The sequence below is a fragment of the Lichenostomus cassidix genome, chromosome 1Aa (genome assembly GCF_008360975.1).
Source record: "Lichenostomus cassidix isolate B80296 chromosome 1Aa, HeHo_3.0, whole genome shotgun sequence".
In the NCBI taxonomy this organism is placed as follows: Eukaryota; Metazoa; Chordata; class Aves; order Passeriformes; family Meliphagidae; genus Lichenostomus; species Lichenostomus cassidix.
In genome coordinates this window covers 3,402,711-3,423,816 of record NC_139480.1, presented here as the reverse complement: position 1 = coordinate 3,423,816, position 21,106 = coordinate 3,402,711, and the positions used below count along the sequence as shown (strand labels likewise).

General features: G+C 45.7%; 1 protein-coding gene across 1 annotated transcript; it reads right to left on the bottom strand.

Annotated features, from left to right (window-relative positions):
- Positions 1-1,408: 1,408 nt before the first annotated feature.
- Positions 1,409-4,553, bottom strand: LOC146443070 (endonuclease domain-containing 1 protein-like). Its single transcript, XM_085079025.1, has 2 exons — positions 4,242-4,553; positions 1,409-2,191 (listed from the first exon to the last, which is right to left on the bottom strand). The coding sequence occupies exons 1-2, from the start codon at positions 4,527-4,529 to the stop codon at positions 1,670-1,672; spliced, it is 810 nt and encodes a 269-aa protein (XP_084935151.1). The 5' UTR covers positions 4,530-4,553; the 3' UTR covers positions 1,409-1,669.
- Positions 4,554-21,106: the final 16,553 nt, after the last annotated feature.

Sequence of the window (21,106 nt, the reverse complement as noted above, 5' to 3'; positions counted from 1 at the left end):
TTCAGATTAGATATTAGAAAAAAAAGCTTTCAACTGTCATGTAGTCAAGCAATGGAATAGTTTGCCCAGGGAGGTGCTGGAATCACCATCCCTGGAGGTGCTTCAGAGGCATCTGGATCTGACACTGGCTGATATAGATTAGTGGTTTAAGGGTTACAGTGACAGTGCTGGGAGGATGGTGGGACTGGATGACCTTGGAGGCTATTCCAACTTCTCAAATTCTATCATTCAGTGATTCTATGAAACTAATTCCTTTCTCTTTTTGGCTTCCCAAATATTTCACAAGCTTGGTGTGGAGGGCAGGGCATTTCTGAGTACTGCCAGGGATGAAGGTCCTTAGGACAACCCAGGAGCTGAGGTTGAGATTCATGGGGGTGGTCAAGCAGCCTGTGGCTCCAGAGCCTGGAAAGCAGGAGCAGTGGGGCATGGGATGTGCAGTGGGGCATGGGATGAGTGTGGTGTCAATCCCAGAAGGTGTGAAGAGGTGGGTGAGCAAGTCAGAGGGAAAACCCTGAGGTACAGCAGAGGTGTCAGCAGAAGTGCCTCAGCCTGAAATAGCACTGATGTTCTGGGTACTGTGACATTACTGGTAGCAGAAATTTCAGCATGAAGCAACTTGTGGTTTATATATGAGGAGACCTTGCAAACCAGCAGTGCTGCAAATAATTTTTATTGTGAACTACTCAAGAACTAAATTATCTCCCCCATACACTGATCTTTTGATTGTGACATTGAATATATTGAATACATTGAATACAGTGAATATGATGAAATCATTTCCCCAAACCAGTTTCCTCTAATTTTGCAGAAAAGCGTCAGAAGAACAGCAGAGAATGAAGGTATCCAAGCAGTGTATCACAGAAATTTAGCTTTGGCTGCTCAAACTTCTTGTATATCTGATGCCTGATTCTGCCTGTGTGATACCTCAGCTGCTGCTCTCAAGGCGCAGTTTCAAAAGCAAGCAAACAAAGCCTTATCCCAGGATCACAAAATCACTGAATTGTTGGGTTTTGGAGAGACCTCTCAAGATCTTCTAGTCCAGGCCCCTGCTCAAGCAGGATCAACTAGAGCAGGTTTTCCAGAATCTTGTCCTTGTACCTGGAGTGCTGTGTTCAGCTCTGGGACCCACAACATGAGAAGGACACAAACCTATTGGAGTAGAATCCAGAGAAGGCCACAAAGATGTTCCAAGGTCTGCAACACCTCTGCTATGGAGACAGGTTAAGATAGTTGAGGGTGCTCAGCCTTGACAAGAAGAGGCTCTGGGGAGAAGTTGAATCCCCTTCCACTACCTCGAAGTTCACCAAGAGATGTGGAGAGGGACTGTTGGCAAGGGTGTGGAGTGACAGGACAAGAGGGAATGGTTTCATGCTGACAAAGGGCAGGGTTAGATGGGATGTTAGGGAGAAATTCAATACTGAGGGAGTGGTGAGGCCCTAGCACAGGTTGCCCAGAGAAGCTGTGGCTGCCCCATCCCTGGAAGTGGTCAAGGCCAGGCTGGACAGAGATTGGAACAACCTGGTCTAGTGGAAGCTGTCACTGTAGAGGGCAGGGGATGGAATGAGATGATCTTTAAGGTCCCAACAAATGCAACCCATTCTGTGATTCTCTAATTCTATGACATGTTGAAAAAGACACCAAGCCCTTTCCACACAGTGTGTGATGTTTGTTAGCGGGGACAGTTACTGTGGAACAGAGAAACCTGTCCCCTCCTATAGTACTGGGTCAAGCTGGTCTCCAGAGCCTGCAGCGTGATGTTCTGGACTTGGTTCTTGTCGTTCTCGGCAAAGGCAGCCCAAGTCTTCATGGGATTTTGGCCCACCACACAGCAGGCAGCTGCCCAGAGGTGGCTGGGTTTGTTAACCCTTCCATTGGGGATGAAGTTGTTCCCAGGCACAGCACCCACGATGACATAGGTGGTGTTACAGCCCTGGGATTCCTGCCGCATCGTTTGGGTCTCAAAGACTTTCCAGGCACCTCGGTTGAGACTGCTGTACTGGGGCACTGCATTGGTGAGAGTGAAGGTAGCCCACTTGCTGTTGTTGCTATCGTGATGGACAACCGGGCTCAAATGGCCACAGTCCAAGCCAGTCAGATTGTGGTAGTCACTGTTGATAGCCTGGTTCTGGCCAATTTGATCTCTGAGGAAAAGCTGTGTTTTCATATCATTTGGATAAGTTTCGCCGATCAGCTTGGCAGGGAAAGAAGAGAAAAAGGTGTCAGAAGATGCATGTAATGAAAAGAGATGACCCTGAAGGAGAAGTCTCTGAGTGTCAAGATCCCGTTTTTTGTGATGTCAGTGTATGAAAATGTATGAATCTGAGAGAAATCATAGATGTGCCCCTCCTGGATGAACACAAGAGCTTTAAAGAGAAAGCAGCTCAGAATCTGACTGCTCTCAGTTTGGCTTGTAACCTTTGTGATCCAGCCTGCAGCCTGTGCTGGGAGTGTGGGGGGATGCAAGAGACAAAAAGCATTTTGCACTCCTGCGTTTGAAAGCTGACTTTGGTGAGACACCATCCCTGCCACATCTGCTTCCCTTTCCTCCTGTCTCCACAGCCCAAATCTGCCCAGGGCTCTCCCTGCATCCCCTCATGCCATTCTGTGATTTTATGTGTGCTTGCTACAGGGGTACCCCAACCGTGGAACACCAGTGGTTGCCTCCTCTAAGCCCATACACAGGGAGATGTGCTGGGAAAGCAGTCCTGGAGCTGAGGTTTCCCTGGGAGAGCTACAGTTCGTTCAAGGATGAACATTTTTGCTCAGTAATGAATGAAAAAATCCATGTCAATGTAAATGAAATCTGCTATTGCAGTGCTAAGAATGGGTCTCAGAGCTGATCTGGGCCTGGGATGATCTTCTTCAGGATCATTGCATCATTGAGAAGAAGTTAGAAATTATCAGCTTCTTCAAGGAGCCTGTAATCCCAAAAGTGTCCTGGGAAAACTAAATACTCCTAAAAGGCCTCTGAAGAAAGTTACCAAAATCAGGATTTTTCAGGTGGCCTGGGTCCATGATACAGGAGAAAAAGGCCAGGTTGGATAGGGTTTGGAGCATCCTGGTCTAGTGGCAGGTGGCCTGGCCCATGCAGGGGAGTTGGATTGAGATGATCTTTAAGGTTTCTTTCCAACACAAACCATTCTACGATTCTACAAAAAGACAGAATTTTTTATCCCTCCCCTAAAGTGGAGGCTGCAGTGGTGCAAAACCAGATTATTTGCTCAAGCTCATGTGAGTAACAAGTACAAATGATTACGTTTTTCATAAGTCCAACACCTTTCTTCTCATCTTTAGGGAAACATATTTAGCCTTCATCTGGAACTAGGCATTATGCTCTGGCGCATTTTCACCCAAAACTCTCCTGCTAAAGTGTCCTTAGACAGGCCCTGAATTTCATGTTCTTCTGTTCCTTAATTGGCTCGGCCTTTTTTAATGAAGATCTGAGAGACATTTGTGAAGGCTCTGTAGCCTGTGGAGATCTGGGTGTCTGCTGAATCCTTCTGAGCCAAGCCTGAGCCAAAGGTGCTCCAAGGGCATCTGCTTGTGGATGGAGATCACAGCCTTCTGACTGGACTGACACTGATGCTCCTCACTTTGCACTGCCTGAAACATCACTCCAGAAATCCCCCACTGTTAACCTGACCCTCTCATCTCCAGTGCCTGTGCCTGCCTAGGCTTTGTCCCTGGGCTATCTCATCTCATCATCTCATCATCTCATCTCATCTCATCTCATCTCATCTCATCTCATCTCATCTCAATTTCATTCTGAGTTTCTCCTGACTGCTCTCACACCACTCACAAAGCCTATTTGACTCTTGACTGGGAGCACATAAGCTCTGTGAGAGATGCCAAAAAGCTCAGGGCAAAGTGGGGATCAGAGCCCAGCAGGACTATTGGTCCCTTAAGTTTAGCCTCTCTTGGATGCTTCTTCCCCATCACTTGGTCTCCTACCACAGCAGGGCACAAGGAGGGTGTGTTGTTTTACTTTATAATGTAATGAAATTTATTTTGATTTGCTGTTCCTGTCAAAACAAACTGCAAAACTGGGCACCTTTGGCATATGACAGATCTCAGATGCATCAGAGGAACCATGTGGTGCAGGTGTTTGAAGCTAAATGAGAAGAATTTCATTGAGTGTGTCCATTTGCATGTGTGTAGAGAGGTGGGAGAAAATAGAAGTATTGTGTTAAATGCTGCAATTTCTCTATTAGTGACTGGATTGCTGTAAGAGAAACACTCACCTGGGGCTCAACAAACCACGACGACACATTAGGTCTCGGGCCAGTTCCAGGCTGGTAGATGTAAGCAGAGTACACAGGAATGCGCAAGGCTTTGTCATACAGGGTGGCAAAGTAATACTGGTTGTCGTAGCGCTGGCAGATCCTGGCTAGTTTCTTTGGATCCAGATTAGCTGGGGTAGTATTGTTGTAGAAAAACTGAGGACATGAAGTTTCAAAGGATGTCACCACCTCGCTGTGTCCCAGCCAGAGGCAGCTCGCCGACACCTGCAGCAGCAGCAGCCACAGCATTGTGGGAGGATTTCAGATGAAGGGCTCTTCTTACCCTGGAAGGCAAATGCAGAGGGACACTCAGCTTGGAGAGAGGTGATCATGGCCTGTGCAGGTGAAACACAGCTGGCAGAGGAGCAGTCTAATCCCACTGCTCATTCATTGACAACTAAAGTGGACTCATTTTCCTTCACTTCCAAAAGTCCAGGAATATTGTAAACAGCATGTTGGTCGTTATCACCAGATATAAGCATAAGAAGTAATGAATGTCTCAACCAGCTCCTGAGGTCTACAAGCTCGTGTTTTTGCATTTCCTTCTTTTTTATAAAAATTTGTGCTCTAATGCTTCATAGCTGGATCTTCTCTGCCTTTCATGTCAGTAGTGGCAGTGCCTAAGTGTTGTCCTGAGCTGTTCACTTTCTGGATGGAAAGGTGTGAAAGATGTTCAATGAGCTCTGCTGCCCATTGATCCAACTCCCTCTGGTCCATAAGACAAACCTCCATTTCTTCAACTTGGAAAAAATATTGGATCCTCCAGTTTTCTCCCAGTTGGGAGCTCAGAGATTCCTAGAGGAAGTACTTTTGGTAAGTTTTCTATAGTATGGTAGAAAAGAAACAGGACTTGCAGCACTTTTTTAGGGAAATTGTTTTGAAGTCCAGATCTGGCTTCTCCCTGTGGATGTTTTCCTGATCTCTCCCTAAGTTATTTTCTATCAGATGTTAAAGGTAGCAGTCCAATCTTGTGCTCAAAGCAGGGCAAGCTGTGAAGTAGCTGAGCAAATGCAGGGAAATTGAAACAGCTTTTATGACTGCAGTACTGTAAAAAAGGGGATTTTGGATCAGAGAGCAGTACTGTTTCTACTTTAATAGCTGGACATGGCACTCAGTGTCATGGTCTCGTTAACAAGGTGGTGATTGATTAAAGGTATGAACAGATGATCTTGGACATCTGTTCCAACCTAAATGATGCTGTCATTCTACTGAGGAAAAATGAGGTGCCATCACAACCTTCTCCTGAGTCTTCAGTCCCTAAGTAAAAAGGATGTGAATAGCCAAAAGATGCTAAGGTGATGGAAGGCTGCAAGTCTTCAGGGCAAAGTAAATTGCAGCAGCAGAAGCCAAATGCACACAATAAAACAAAATGCAAGAAAGAAATATTGCTTGGACAGTTGGATCAAAGAGATTTGTGTTCTTCTGGACTGTTTTCACTGAAGGACAGCAAAGATCCCATAGCCACAAGCAGGATCTGGAGGCATCTGGATGCTGGACATTCCATTCTCATTGACCTGCATGCCACCTCTGGTTTTGGGAGGTGCTCTGCTGATGTGAGTGAGGACAGACAGGGAGTGTAGACACCTCAAGGCCAGCACACTCTTTCCATCAGCCAGGATGGTGATGCATGTCTCACCTTTCATATCAAGTATGTTCATAGAATCACAGAAAGAATCATGGGATGGTTTGGATCGGAAGGGACTTTAGAGATCATCCAGTTCCAACCCCCCTGCCATGACACCAAGCAAGGACAACTTCCACTAGACCAGGCTGCTCAAAGTCCCATCCAGCCTGGCCTTGAACACTTCCAGGCAATAAGCATTCACATGTTTGCCTTTACCAGGTGTTCAAATGAGTGTGAGCTTCAAGTGATGGGTAAAGCACTGACCCAATCAGACCAAAGATTAGAGGTTCTCAGAAGATGTAACAGCTGCTTCTTCTGTCCTTCCCCCGCCTTCCAGAAGTGATCCTAAAGCACCTCTGCCATGCAGCTCTCCCTCAAGGAACACAGCCCATTTTCTGTGTGGAAAATAGAACCTTTGCCCAGAGCCATGTGAAAAGTATCACTTTTATGGAGAGAAGTTCGAGGAAAAGGTAAGTATATAAAAGATTGACTATGTTACCAAATTCCCCCAAGGACAGCAGATATACATTATCCGTTTTAAACAATTTTCCTCAACCCACTCTATGCAATACTCCAAATGCTGGCTTATGGCAATCCTTGAATATTTGAGATAAATGGGTTCAATATATTCTTTCCTCAAAGCATCAACAGTTGGTTTTTTTTAATATCCCACAGTTCACCTGAAAAGGTTGGTGTGGGATTTGGATACATTTGGTTATTTTGACTCCTCCAGACCAAGTGCCACAATCCCTTTTGCAGGCAGAGCAGGTAACACTGATGTGACAGAGGGGTCACTTCCTTCCCACCAATGAAGCACCACCCTGCTACAGACACTCACCAGCTGAGAGCTGCCAGGTTCCCTGTAGTTACTCTCACTCTTTCTGTTTCTTTCAGCTTTGGAGACGAAATATCAGTACATTATTTTACTTTCTGATTCTCATGTGGCAAAATCTCTGAACTGCATAAGACAGCGGGGGTGAGCAACCATCACTGGAGGCTATAAGCCAGGTTTTGAGCCAGATAAGGGAGAAGGATGACAAGAAGCAGGTTCAGTGGAGGCAGGATGATGCTTTTATCATGGCAATTGTCCTCACTCACACAACTGGCTCAGCTGTAAAACTCCTGCCCCTTGCCCAGGGGGATGGTCACATTCACACCTGAGGGTTTTCATCCCTTCTGATGAGCCATAATGGGCTAAACGGCACTGATGTGAGCATCAGCTGAGAAGAGGTCATAACCATCAAAGAGCCCTGAAGTGCCCCCAGACTCATTTCTGAGGACTTCCACTGGGGAGGACTGAATGCTCCTCCCAGGTGAGGTATCTGGGCATTTCAACCCAGCCTAAGCATATTTTAACCCATCAGACTTTTTGTTTGAGGGCTTTTCCCTCCACCACCTATGGATCAAGAATGTGACCATCACTTCGACCAACAGACATCAAAATAGCAACAATCAAGTCTTGCTACTGGATCCACAAGCAGTGAGATCTTTCCACTTTTATCCTTTCTTTCTCTTTCCTTTTTTCCTCTACATATTTTCTAAAGTGATACGTTAATGCATATATATGGATTATATGGATAGATATATATAATATGGGTATATGGAGAGATATATATATATATTATAAGGGTACATAATATGGATACTGTTAAAGATAATACAAAATTACTATATATCTCATTTCCGTTGCAACCAAATTGTTCTCTACAGTTTTCCTCAGTTAAAATGGAAAGTCCCAGGGTAGTAAAGCAACTCTGGAGCCTGAATTCTGAATTTGTGGAATTTTCTTTCCACCATGCAGTGATAACAACACACTTCCTCATAAGCTATAGCAACACTCACAACTGCACTTTGATTTCATGAATATTTTGGTCTGTATGGAAATTAATTCATGCTGTGGTTTCATACAGATATATTTTTCAGAGGATGAAATATCTTTACCTATCAACACAATCTGCTTATTAAGCCTCCTTTGATTTCTCTTCCTGGAAGATGTTTGTATATTACAGCCAGGATTTCACCATGTATGTGAACCCCAAAATGCTGTTGAGATTTGGCTGATTTGAAGCTGCTCTCAGATATGATACCACAGTGGTCTGAGGCATGGAGCACACACCTTTGGAAAACAGGGATTCAGGCTTGTTGAGTCTGGCCAAAGGGAGGCCAAAGGGCAGACCAACAGCCCCCTACAGCTACTCAAAATGTCAAGGACAAAAGAATCAAGCTCTTTGTGGCAGAGCCAGACCCTGGAACAAAGGATAGCACCCACAGACTGGGAGGTGTAGGTTGCACAGCAGGATAAATAGTGCCTCTAGGTAGGCAGTACAGCACTGGGAGAGCTTGTTGGGAAATGACAAATGATGAATTGCAGGGGTGACTCAAGGCTTAGCTGGATGAAAACACAGCTGAATTAGAGTCCTGAGGCTGATGTTGCCAAACAGCATTTCTTTGCTCCTATGGTACATGCATCTCCCATCTTCTCCCCACCTGGCCCTGGCCTGCCATACTCAGATATTGCCTGGAAAATTATAACACAGTAAATGCCCAAATTCTCTGGTCCTGAGAGTTGTACTTTTAAGTCTTTCTGCTTCCCAAAGTCACAGAAAACACACCACATACCTGAGAAGGCCAAGAGGAGGACACGCTTCCAGAATCCTGGTTCAGACTCCTCTGGGGAAAAGACAGCAACTAGATGAGACTCCAGCAGCTTGTCTCTCTCGCTAAGGAGAGACTGATCTTTTTCAACAGTGTCTGGACCAAGTTGGTTCCTCTGGCCATCCCCACGCTGCAATAAATACAAGCTTTGCTGTTGCACATTAGTTATGCAGATGGTAATTAGCAGTTACGTCAATGTGAATTCCAGTTTGACTGCTGGCTCACTTCATATGGAAATGAGGCTGTTTATTGCAAGAGGTAATATGTCAGACCAGGCTTCAAAGAAAGAGCCTGGTTGCTCATGAGGAAGAGCGTTTGTGCTCAGAGGCTGTGCCTTTGGTCATCGCTGCTGGACTTGGCATCACCTGGAGCTCATGGATGTGGCACAGAATAGAGGGCCAGCTGTGTGCAGTGGGCAATGCTGATCTTCCCTTCAACCCTGAAGGTCACTCAGAGCTCTCTGCCTCCTGCCAGAGAAGATGTGATAATGCTGTGTTGTAAAAACTGGCAGACTCAAATGCTGGCCTAATTAAGAACAGGTTCTAATTACAATGATTTCATAAGAAACTAGCCATTGAGGACTGTCGCAGTGCAACGTGTTAGCTGTGAAGTCCAGCAGCTGCAGAAGTCTTTTGTCATCAGTTAATGTGAGAGATAAACTGAATTGCCCCTGGCAAGGACTGAGGCTGATTGCAAGACCAAGACTGTTTACCTTGTGCATGGGTGATTAGCAGGGGAAGTTAAGCAGAGATGACAGCTATCATCTCTGTATATCAGGAAAGAAAAACATATAACCCTGGAAGGCGGTGGAGTTCGGTTTTGTAATAGTATAAGAACATGATGTTTTCTGTTCAATAAATGGGACTTTGCATGAACCAGGCTGAGTCCCCAAATCAAAGTCTGACAAATAGTGCCCCGTGTGAGTAAGCGACAGGACCCCTATCTGGCATCTGTTGGTGTGCCCCGTTGGAACAAAGTGCTGTTGAAAGAAACAGAAAAGCTGGCCAGCGACTGAATCCCTCTGGTGTGGAAGGTGAGCCACGGAGAACAATGGGTACGGGAGAGTCCCCAGAGGACAGCCATGTTTCGGAAAAACATGGAGAGTCCGGGAATTCCCAATCCCTAAATGCGCTGTGTTGCACAGTTGCTAAAGTGCTACACTGTGCACTACTCTTGTTATTAGAAATAAACCCGAGAACCGCCATTTCGTCAGAGGTGCGGGATGAAGCAGAAAACGAGTTGCAAGATCGTGGTACAGGAGATGAAGCAGCTGCTCAAATGCTGCCTGCCCAGAGTGTGATACTGATCAGGCAAACAAAGACAATGCTGCTTCTGAAAGCAGTTCCTCCTTGGAGGGAGAGACAGCTGATGCTGTGCCATCTCCAGCTGCCCCTGTATCCTCCACTCCTGTGCGCCCTGATCCCTGTAGCCTGCCTGCTGTGGAAGTCGCCCTTGGACCTTCCCACGCGTTGCTGCTGGATGCAGACTATGATCCCAGAAGAAAGAACAGCGCTGTCAGGAAACAGGTCACAGGGTGCGGGATGGCACCACGCAATGACAGGGATACCCTCGTCCCCTGTACAACTGAGCACCAGAGAGATTCTTCAACCTCAGCATCAGCCACACACGCACCAGCTGCAGCAAGCAGCCCCAGCATGGACTTGGCCACAGTAACACTAACACTTTTAAAAACTCCACAGTGCATTTGCTATCAGTTGGGACAGTTGGACTGCTGGGGGAGGGAGGTCACAGTGCTTTGTTGCTAAAGAGATCTTCTATTAACCCATCTAGTGTTTTCGTCCTACCTAAAGTAATTAATTCTGATTTTGCAGGTGAAATCAAGATAATGGTGTAAAATCCCTTTCCACCCTGCACTGTACTTATAAAGTCTTGCATTGTTAAACTGCTTTTATTTTCTGTATCCCCTATATTACCCTTGCATTTCAACAGGGGGGAAGGGGGGAGTTTGGCTCCACCAGGAGCCCTGGAATTTGGTGGATACTAAAGCAGATGTTACTGCAATTTCTCGACCTAATTGATCTCTAGCTTTGGTTTCACAAAATCTTTCAGAAATTTAGTAGAGTGAGCAATTGGTACAAAATAGATAATTGCAGTGCCAACATCAAACCTTTTGTTTTTTCAGTTCCCATGGTGTTGTGAGGAGGAAATCTCCTCTCTCAGCTCAGTCTGAGATTGCAATCTGATTTTTTAGGAGGAGCCATTGTGCACCATCCAACAATTGACATGGAAAACAGCTAAAAAGCCACTACCTGAAAAAACAAAATTCAGATGCTTTACTAATGGCATTATCTAATTTTGCAGGCACACTGCTTGCTAAAACTATCTGAAATTCCTTTGCGAGCCCTAAAAATATAAGCTGATGGGTCAGGATTACCACCCAAACACCCATCAGTGGACATTAGATGTTGCCATTGTTAACTAGCAACTGTTGTGTGCTTTTAAAAAATGGGATACTCACTTTACCATTGACCTTTCCACAGACTCCTTTTGTGTCACAGGAACTGTTGGAAAAGCCAAAATGTGCAGTTCTGCAAAAGACTGCTAACCATTACTTTTTTTCCTATCTGCAGAAGCTTGATTTTCTTTTAGATAACTGTAGATGCATATCCTCTCCCAAGTTTTAGTGTAAAACTTTACCTTCAACTACCATGACATTAACCCTCGATGTCTGCAAAGGCTTCGATTGTAGCAAACTGATGTTACCCATTTCCCTGAATATGTAGTCCCTTAAAATATATTCCTCCATTAACACCTTTTCAGGAGCTCTGTTTACATCCTGCCATGCAAGGAGAAGCAACAAAGGATGCTAAACTGCTTTTGCATTTTTTAAGTGTGCCATCAGGAAAGAAAAACATGTAACCCTGGAAGGCGGTGGAGTTGGGTTTTCTAATAGTATAAGAAGATGATGTTTTGTGTTCAGTAAATGAGACTTTGCATGAACCAGGCTGAGTCCCCAAATCAAAGGCCAACAGAGGACAGACTAACACAGACAAAAAGCTGTAGGTACTCCCTTCTGATGTTGCTCGCTGCGGGAGGATGGCAGGAGGCGGTAGCCTCACAAAACGAGGTCCCCGCAGTGCGTATCTCCACGAAGTGCGGGCCGGGCGGCCCCCAGGGTGCGCTTAGCGTGGCATGGGATTCTGGCCACAGAAATTCTACCAGAAAACATGGTAAGACAGAAGAACATAATGGACTCCATCTCCATTCTGCCAGGGAAGTTTATTTAGGGTCTTTGGGGGGGGTTGAAGGGAAGGGAAGAGGGGGAGGAAAGCAGGGGAAGGTCAGAGAGGAGATGGAGACCCTGAGCTCACGCAGGCCTCAGCTTATAAAGGAAGGGAAGGGGGAGGGATTGGCTCTCCCAGAGCCAGTCCCAGGAGGTCTGAAGGAAAGACAGGTGGGGGAACACACCAATAGATTTCGGGTAAAGCAGGGTGCGTATTTCAAAAACAGCCAAATACATACAGAGCAGGGCAACAAAGGAAAAACCCTCGTGGAGCTTTGCAGGACCACGTTGCTACACCCTTCTGGCTCACCCTATCTAAATGACTTGTAGTCTCATGAGCTCTGGTTATGGCTAAGTAGGATTTGCCTTCTTTAAGGGCTGATTTTCAGCATTCCCTGTAGAGTCAATACAAGAAGAATACACACATTACCAGGGCACAGCTCACACCAGGCAAATAAAGGGAATTACACTATGAAAGTGTTTCTTCCTCTCTGAAGACTATAAGGATTCACAGAGGGACAAGCTCTGATTTACACCTCCAACATTACTTGAGGCGACTCGTACTTTATGTTGCCATCTCTGAACCCATGATGTCTGTATCACATTACTTAGCCTAAGCAGAACAGAAAAATACAAAACCCATCCTTTTCCAAAGCCCTTCCCGTATGGACAGACGTCCAAAGCAAACAACCTCTCCTCATTCATTCTCATGGGCTTCATGTGTCAATCCAGAAGGAATTTCAGGGGAGTGTTGTCACTTGCTGTGCTGACAGCCACCTTCCTGTGTGGCAGGATGTTTTCTTGAGAGCATGACAAAAAAATAATCAACATAGCAAGGAAGAGGAGGGAAGGATGCATGTCGTGCAATTCAGTCTGAATGTTCTCAGACCAAGATGTTTGATGTGATTGCAGAAGACAACAGAGGGTGCAGAACAGAGGTTATTTTTCTTACTTTGTGGCAGGGCTGTCTTACTCAATCCCAAAATTGCTGATCACAGCAGCAGATCACCTGGTGAAAAGTTGCACTCATGCTGAATTGGCCATGGACCAGATGCAAATCAGGGTTCTTGAGAAGTGAAATCAACACCCGTTTGTGCAGGTGACTTCCTCTGAGTAGTCAGACTGCCTGCTGGACCAAGAGCCAGCTCATGGACTCAATGGAGCAGTCAAAAGTCACCTTAGGCATCCTCTGTGCTGACACATCCCCTTGTGATCCAGTCTCAACCTGCAACACTCCCTCTTCCATCCCAAACAGGTGACCTCTGAGGGTCCAGTGATGCTTCCTTTGTGTCTTGGTTTTCTGCTGCAGATACCATTTCTGCCTGGGACATGGCCATTGCCCATGGGATGTGCGAGAAAATCCTGAGTCTGGATGCTATGGATGCACAATTCCATGCTCCTTTTCACTCAGAAGCACGAGGAGAACAAGCCTATGATTAGAAAGTACCTCTGTCTATAACAAGAAATTGTGGAAATTTTAGATGTGTATTTCCAACACCAGGTCAACAAAATGTGATGAGTCAAAAAATTTCATAGGCAAGTTCACCATATCCTTTGTTTTGTGGGATTCTGCACCGATGTGGTTCTGCAAGTGTTGTACATGGGCAGCATCTCACTTCCCAAGTAGGAGAGAGAGCAATGGGAACATGGAGGGTGGATGCGTTTGCAGGTGTAACTTGGAACAGGATGAGAAAATCAGCCGTAACAATGGCTCTATGCTTCAGTGATGAGCCACGATTTCCCTCAAACTAAACCAGACAGGAACCCATCAGGGAAAAGCAGAAAGCTGCACATGAGCAGCTCAGACCTCGCCTCAGCTGGCTCTTTGATGCTGAAAAATCTTCCCTAGAACACAACATCCCCACCAGGGACCACATGCCAGGACCCAGCTCTAGTGAGGGATATTTTCTGGGGCAGAGAAGGCAGCTGATGAGGTTAGGGAAGTGCTGGGCAGCAGTACCCACAGCCCAACTATGGCTCTCTGAAGAGGCTGTTTGACTCTTGAGAAACAAAAGCAGAAGCAGAAGCCTCTGCTGTCATGAGTCAGGAAACCGCTTACAGGCAATGACTTATAAGAGATGAATTTGCAATCCAGACTGGCTGATAATGGTCAGATCCGATAACAATGACATTTTGGAAGGTGAGGTGTTTATGCCTGTTTAACCTCTGGGGTTGGGCCACACCTGGTTGTCCTCCTTGGAGCTCTTGGTTGCCTTGGTAGAAAAAGTCACATTCACCATTCTGTTACAGGCTGTGGTGCCTGGAGGAAAGCAAGAGCAAATGGCAGCAGCAGCATTTGGCACTGGGGAACCCTAAACTGGAAGCACATCCATCAACCTCACGGTAGAAGTACTAAACACAAAGCCATAGATTTGATCCAACTGTCCAGTGGGAACTCTTGGAGACACCACAATGCTCAGGATGGAGCCAATCTTGAGCAGTTGCATCCAGGATTGATGATAGATCTGCTGCAATGATCTCAATGATCTTAGAGATCTTTTCCAATCTAAATGATTCTGTGATTCCAAACCAACACCTTTCTATGGTTACAGAGCTTGGTACTGAGGTTTTCCTTCTGAGAATGGAGGGGGGCCTGAGAATGGAGTTGATGTGCAGTCAAGTCCAGCCTCAAATGTCAAAAGGCAAATATTTATACAAGCATGGGCATTGTGAAAAATTGTGGTGAGTTATTTAAAATGGGACCAGAACACAGGTCAATGTGGGCAAGGCTGGAGGATTACGAAGGTAGAAATTACCATGTTTAGCAGTAGCTGCATGGTAGGAAGTGGCAGACCTTGTCCATACACAGACATCACCTTTGTCAAGAGACTGAAACTTTGATTTAAGAGAAAGGCCTCAGAGATGCTGAAGTTTTCAGCAGAGCATTTTTCATGTTAAATGTCAACTTATAGTCATAGAATATCCTGAATTGGAGGGAGATAACAGGACCATCAAGTGCAGCTCCTGGCCCTGCACAGAACACTCCAAGAATCCCAACATGTGCTTGAGAGCATTGTCCAAGTGCTTCCTGAACTCAGACAGGCTTGGGGCTGTGACCACTGCCCTGGGAACCCTGTTCCAGTGCTCAACCACCGCTCCATGTGGGGTGTTTAATGCATTCTTTGCCTCTGTCTTCAACATGGATTGCAGAGCGAGGGGCTCTCAGTGCCCTGAGCTGGAGACCCATGACTGGGGATGATCAACTCACATTGACCCTGAAATATTATGGGATCTGCTGCTCCAGCTGGATCCCTACAAGACTATGTGGCCTGATGGGATTCATCCAAGAACCCTCAAACAGCTCCTGATGTCATAGCAAAGGCTCACTCGATGATTTTTTGAGCAATCTTTGAAATCCAGAGGGGTTTACTGGAAGCTGGAGAACTTTGTCCCAGTTTTCAAGAAGGGCAAGACGGGAGGATCCCAGAAACTACGGACAGGTCAGTCTCCCTGCAGTATCTGGTAAAGTTATGGAGGAGATTATTTTGGAAGGTATTGAAAAACACATCTGAAGGACAACACAGTTATTACAAGAGGTTTTTCACCTAGAGGGTGGTTGGGCTCTGGAACAGGTGCTTCAGGGCAGTGGTCACAGCACAAAGCCTGGTAGAGCCCAAAAATGTTTGGATGATGATCTCGGGCACAGGGTCTGAGTCTTGGGGATGGGGTTGTGCCGAGTCTGGAGTTGGACCCAATAATCCTTGTGGGTCCTTTCCAGCTAAGCTTATTGTGGCTGTGACTCTGTGTGAACCTTTTCTTAATATCCATCTTCAACCTCTCAGTTTCAGACCTTCTCCTCAGTTCCCATCCCTGGTCACCAGAGAGAAGAGATCAGTGCTGGTCCCTCCCTGTAGAGTCAATGCAAGAGGAATACACACGTTTCCAAGGCACAGCTCACACCAGGCAAATAAAGGGAATTACACTATGAAAGTGTTTCTTCCTCTCTGAAGACTATAAGGATTCACAGAGGGGCAAGCTCTGATTTACACCTCCAACATTACTTGAGGTGAGTCCTACTTTATGTTGCCGTCTCTGAACCCATGATGTCTGTATCGTATTACTTAGCCTAAGCAGAACAGAAAAATACAAAACCCATCCTTTTCTAAAGCCCTTTCCTTATGGACAGACATCCAAAGCAAACAGCCTTTCCTCATTCATCCTCATGGGCTTTATGTGTCAATCCAGCAGGAATTTCAGGGGAGTTTTGTAACCTGACAGCCTGTTGTCAGGTTACCTGACAGCCTGTTGTGCTGTTGTGCTGACAGCCCCTTTGCTGTGTGGCAGGATGGTTTCTTGAGAGCACAACTGTTGGGGCCTGGGTACAGGAGGAACTGTAAGAACAAAGGATGAACTGTAAGGGGTATGCAAGAACAAAGGAAGAACTGTAAAAGGCATGAAAGAACAAAGAAAGGCTAGTTGAAGTATCGCTGAAGCAACATGAGAACTGAGGAAGCAAGTAACAAAAAATAAGATACTGTAGCAAGAACTAGTTTTACTTACGCACAAAATTTATCCAATCATAAGAGAGAGTTATTCATGTGAACAAAGCGTCACATCCAATCATAATTATGTGTGATCGTGGTACGATCGCGTGTACGGAACAAATTGTATTATAAATTATGAGCTTATATAATAATAAATTGGCTATCAGAGCATCACATTGGTGTGCTGTAGTCCGTTCCTCGCACAGATCCCAACACACAACAAACAAATAATCAATATAGCAAGGAAATAGAGGGAAGGATGCATGCCACGCAATTCAGTCTGAATGTTCTCAGACCAAGATGTTTGATGTGACTGCAGAAGACAACAGAGGGTGCAGAACAGAGGTTATTTTCTTACTTCCTGGTAGGCCTGGCTGTGTGTTTTAGGTCTTACTCATTCCCAAAATTGCTGATCACAGCAGCAGATCACCTGGTGCAAAGATGAGCTCATGCTGAATTGGCCATGGACCAGATGCAAATCAGGGTTCTTGAGAAGTGAAATCAACACCCGTTTGTGCAGGTGACTTCCTCTGAGTAGTCAGACTACCTGCTGGACCAAGGGCCAGCTCATGGACTCAATGGAGCAGTCAAAAGTCACCTTAGGATTCCTCTGAGGGTCCAGTGATGCTTCCTTTGTGCCTTGGTTTTCTGCTGCAGATACCATTTCTGCCTGGGACATGGCCATTGCCCATGGGATGTGCGAGAAAATCCTGAGTCTGGATGCTATGGGTGCACAATTCCATGCTCCTTTTCACTCAGAAGCATGAGGAGAACAAGCCTATGATTAAAAAGTACCTCTGTCCATAACAAGAAATTGTGGAAATTTCCATCAGTCAGTCAACAAGATGTGATGAGTCATGAAATGCGGTAGACAAACTCAGCACTGCCGTTGTTTTGTGAGATTCTGCGCTGATGTGGTTCTGCAAGTGTTGTACATGGGCAGCATCTCACTTCCCAAGTAGGAGAAATGTGAGCACAGAGGGTGGATGCATTTGCAGGTGTAACTTGGAACAGGATGAGAAAATCAGCCATAACAATGAGCAAATGCTTCAGTGATGAGCCATGATTTTCCTCCAACTAAACCAGACAGGAACCCATCAGGGAAAAGCAGAAAGCTGCACATCAGCAGCTCAGACCTCGCCTCAGCTGGCTCTTTGATGCTGAAAAATATTCTCTAGAACACAACATCCCCACCAGGGACCACATGCCAGGACCCAGCTCTAGTGAGGGATATTTTCTGGGGCAGAGAAGGCAGCTGATGAGGTTAGGGAAGTGCTGGGCAGCAGTACCCACAGCCCAACTATGGCTCTCTGAAGAGGCTGTTTGACTCTTGAGAAACAAAAGCAGAAGCAGAAGCCTGTGCTGTCATGGGTGAGGAAATCAGCCCAGCAAAACTGTCTTACAGGAGATGAATTTGCAATCCAGACTGGCTGATAATGGTCAGATCCGATAACAACGACATTTTGGAAGGCTTCTGTGGTGTTTATGCCTGTTTAACCTCTGGGATTGGGCCACACTAGGTTTCTTCCCTGGAGCTCTTGGTTGCCTTGGTAGAAAAAGTCACATTCACCGTTCTGTTACAGGCTGTGGTGCCTGGAGAAAGCAAGAGCAAATGGCAGCAGCATCATTTGGTAGTGGGGAACCCTAAACTGGAAGCACATCAACCTCATGGTGGAGATAATGAACACAAAGCCATAGATTTGATCCAACTGTCCAGTGGGAACTCTTGGAGACATCATGAAGCTCGAGATGGAGCCAATCTTGAGCAGTTGCATCCAGCACTGATGGTAGATCTGCTGCAAGGATCTCGATGATCTTAGAGATCTTTTCCAACCGAAATGATTTTGTGATTCTAAAACATATATTTCTATGGTTACAGATCTTGGTACAGAGGTTTCACCTCTGACAGTGGAGAGGGGAGAGGGAGTCAGCGTGCAGTCAAGTCCAACCTTAAATGTCAAAAGGCAAATATGTCGCTGTAGCAGCCGGGATGGAGAGATGTGGCACACGCACATCCAGTGAGACAGTAGAGTGAGTTTTATTATTTACAACTTCTGCTTATACAAGCTAAAATTCCATAGGGGGTTGGTCAGTGGTCACCCATCTCCTGGGGTGATTGGCTGAAGTCCTACAACACCCTATTCCAAACACTCTCTGCCTTAAACACAAAAAGATCAGGAAAACAGCAGGTGTTCAGATACTATTTACAAAAAACATCTTATTGTTTTATAGCTTGCATGGGAAAGGAGAGATTCTCACAGAGTACTGCAAGAAGCAGGGAAAACCTTCTGCTAGCAGCTTTTCAGTATCCACACAAATATTTATACAGTCGTGAGCATTGTGAAAAAAATATGGAGAATTATTCAAAATAGGACCAAAACACAGGTCAATGTGGGCAAGGTTGGAGCAATAATACGATCGAAAGTGCCCAGTTAGCACTCAGTTTCTATGTCCTGGTTCTTGTTTTTCAATCAACCGCAGATCAAAATCACAGAAATCAGCACAAAATGCAATGGTTGACACTTTTATGGTTTTTTGGTGGTAGCAACTGTTTCTTATAAATGCAGAGCTGTTATTATCAGCCCCAACAGAGTATCCTGGGAGTTTGTACTACAGGAAACACAGCGCTGAGAACATGACCCTTTCTTTGAGTACTGCTCTCACACTTGTTCCTGAGTATTATAATCATAGAATCACCGAAGGGTTTGGATTGAAAGGAACCTTACAGATCATCTCATTCCAACCCCTGCCATTGGCAGGGACATTTTCCACTGTCCCAGGGTGCTCCAAGCCCTGTCCAACCTGGCCTTGGACATTCCAGGGATCCAGGGGCAGCCACAGCTTCTCTGGGCAACCTTTGCCAGGGCCTCACCATGCTCACAGCCAAGAATTTCTCCCCACCATCCACCTAACCCTGCCTTCTTTCAGTGGGAAGATATTCCCCCTTGTCTTGTTCCTCCAGGCCCTTGTCCAAAGTCCCTCTCCAGCTCTCCTTTAGCCCCTTTAGGTCCTGGAAGGGGTTCTGAGGTCTCCCTGGAGCTTTCTCTTCTCCAGGCTGAATACTCCCAACTCTCAGCCTGTCTCCAGAGCAGAGATGTTCCAGCTCTCTAGTTACTCCATTCCCTGTGGATGCATTATTGTGAAGGCATGCTGGTGTTAGTGGTACAAACTTGCCAATAAATCCATGCAATTATTTAATATCAACCTTTCAAAACATCATTTTTCTGCAGGATTAAAACAGGGAACAGCCCTCTTTATTGTAACCTAGGGCAACTGCTCAGCCAGATTATTCCATTACAGAATTCTTCTCTCCTAAAGATCACAGGTGCCCTGCAGCTATTTGGGCATTATCTGTCAGTGCTTTTACCATGAAGTCTTCTGCTCATCTGAGATTCTTTCTCTGTGTGTCATATTTTGTATTGAACTTTGATTTTTACTCTTGGAAACCACTCAAACATTCAGGAAATAGAGGAACAGTCTTAAAGATATTATTTACTTTCAAACTGCTCCCTCATTCTCCAAATTATTTAGCATCCATTAAGGCAGCTCATATAGGCAGCCTATAAAAGGCTGCATGTTTTTTATCCTCAGTCATCCAAGCAAATTAACCTGCAAAAACAAACTGTCTCCAAAGATCAGCAAATAGTGTTTACTAAGCACAGGTAAAAACTCACAGCTTTTATTGGTTTGTCTGCCAGAGACTGACTTTCCTGTAGAAGACAAATTTCAGTGTATTGCAAACACTGCAATCAGCATTTTTCAATTTCAATACTGCAATTAGTTGTAATAAAGTTACATAACTTTACTGATAAGCTATGAGAAAAAGTAATATGCCAGTATGGAGGATTTCTCTGTCTACTTTCTACTTGTGATATTCTTGGGCAAAATACACAAGGTATTAAAAACTGACTATGTTCTTTCGTTGCCTGACCATGTTCTTTGAAGAAGCCCATTGTGAAATTCCCATCTTCCCAACCCCAAAGCTGCCAGGCTCTCAGGAACCTACATCAGCAATAAAACACAAGGCAACCAAGTTTTACTTTTAGAAAACCCCAACTATTTTTAGCACGTGTATTTCACTCCATCCTACCCAGAGCACTGCAACGATGTCACACGGAGAAGGAAAAGAGCCCACCCACCACATCATGTTCTACACAGTGCTGAGGCGGGGAAGAGGCTGGGGAAGAGGCCTTCCTGGAACCAGAGATGCTTTTTGACCATTTCTTTTATGGGGAAGCAGAACAGGGTCAACAACCCTGGCACAGGAAGGAGCCTGCCTGTGCTGGATCGCGCTCAGCGATCGCGCGCAGGAAGTGGCACAACTCTTCCCTGTACGCAGCAACTGCTGAGACCGCAGCACCCTGGTTTCAGCTGGGGATTGATGTGAGCCCCATGAGGCAGCTGTGTGGGATCCTTCCCTTGGAGCAGAAAAGCTCTTTATCTTTGCCCTGAACCACTCCAACCAGCAAGAGTTCTGCTGGCAAAGCAGGATGGTGTGCACTCAACTTGTGAACGCAGGCGAAATTCTTTATGAGAAATGTCAGGCTTGGTCTTCCTTTGGCTTGTCTCTGCTGTTATGAACAACACCCTGCTGGCTGCAGGATGGGAGCCAGGATTTCCTGAGCTCTGACCTCAGCTTTCACAGGGACTTGCCAAAGGACCATTGCAAACCCCTAAATCCTCTGCTTCAGCCTCCCTACCTCGATATGACCAACATGAAACACTTGGGAGCTTATGAGTGTCCTAAATGGCACAGAAGATTGCCCTGGAAAAGGCATTTTGTCCATCACCAACCCTCAGAACAGTTCAATCCAGAGTA

What these genes read in the sequence shown, in the direction of transcription:
- LOC146443070 (XM_085079025.1), bottom strand. Translation starts at nt 4,529, where the DNA reads ATGCTGTGGCTGCTGCTGCTGCAGGTGTCGGCGAGCTGCCTCTGGCTG. An exon ending in CGTGGTTTGTTGAGCCCCAG is followed by an intron (nt 2,192 to 4,241) that starts GTGAGTGTTTCT and finishes TTCCCTGCCAAG; the next exon opens with CTGATCGGCGAAACTTATCC.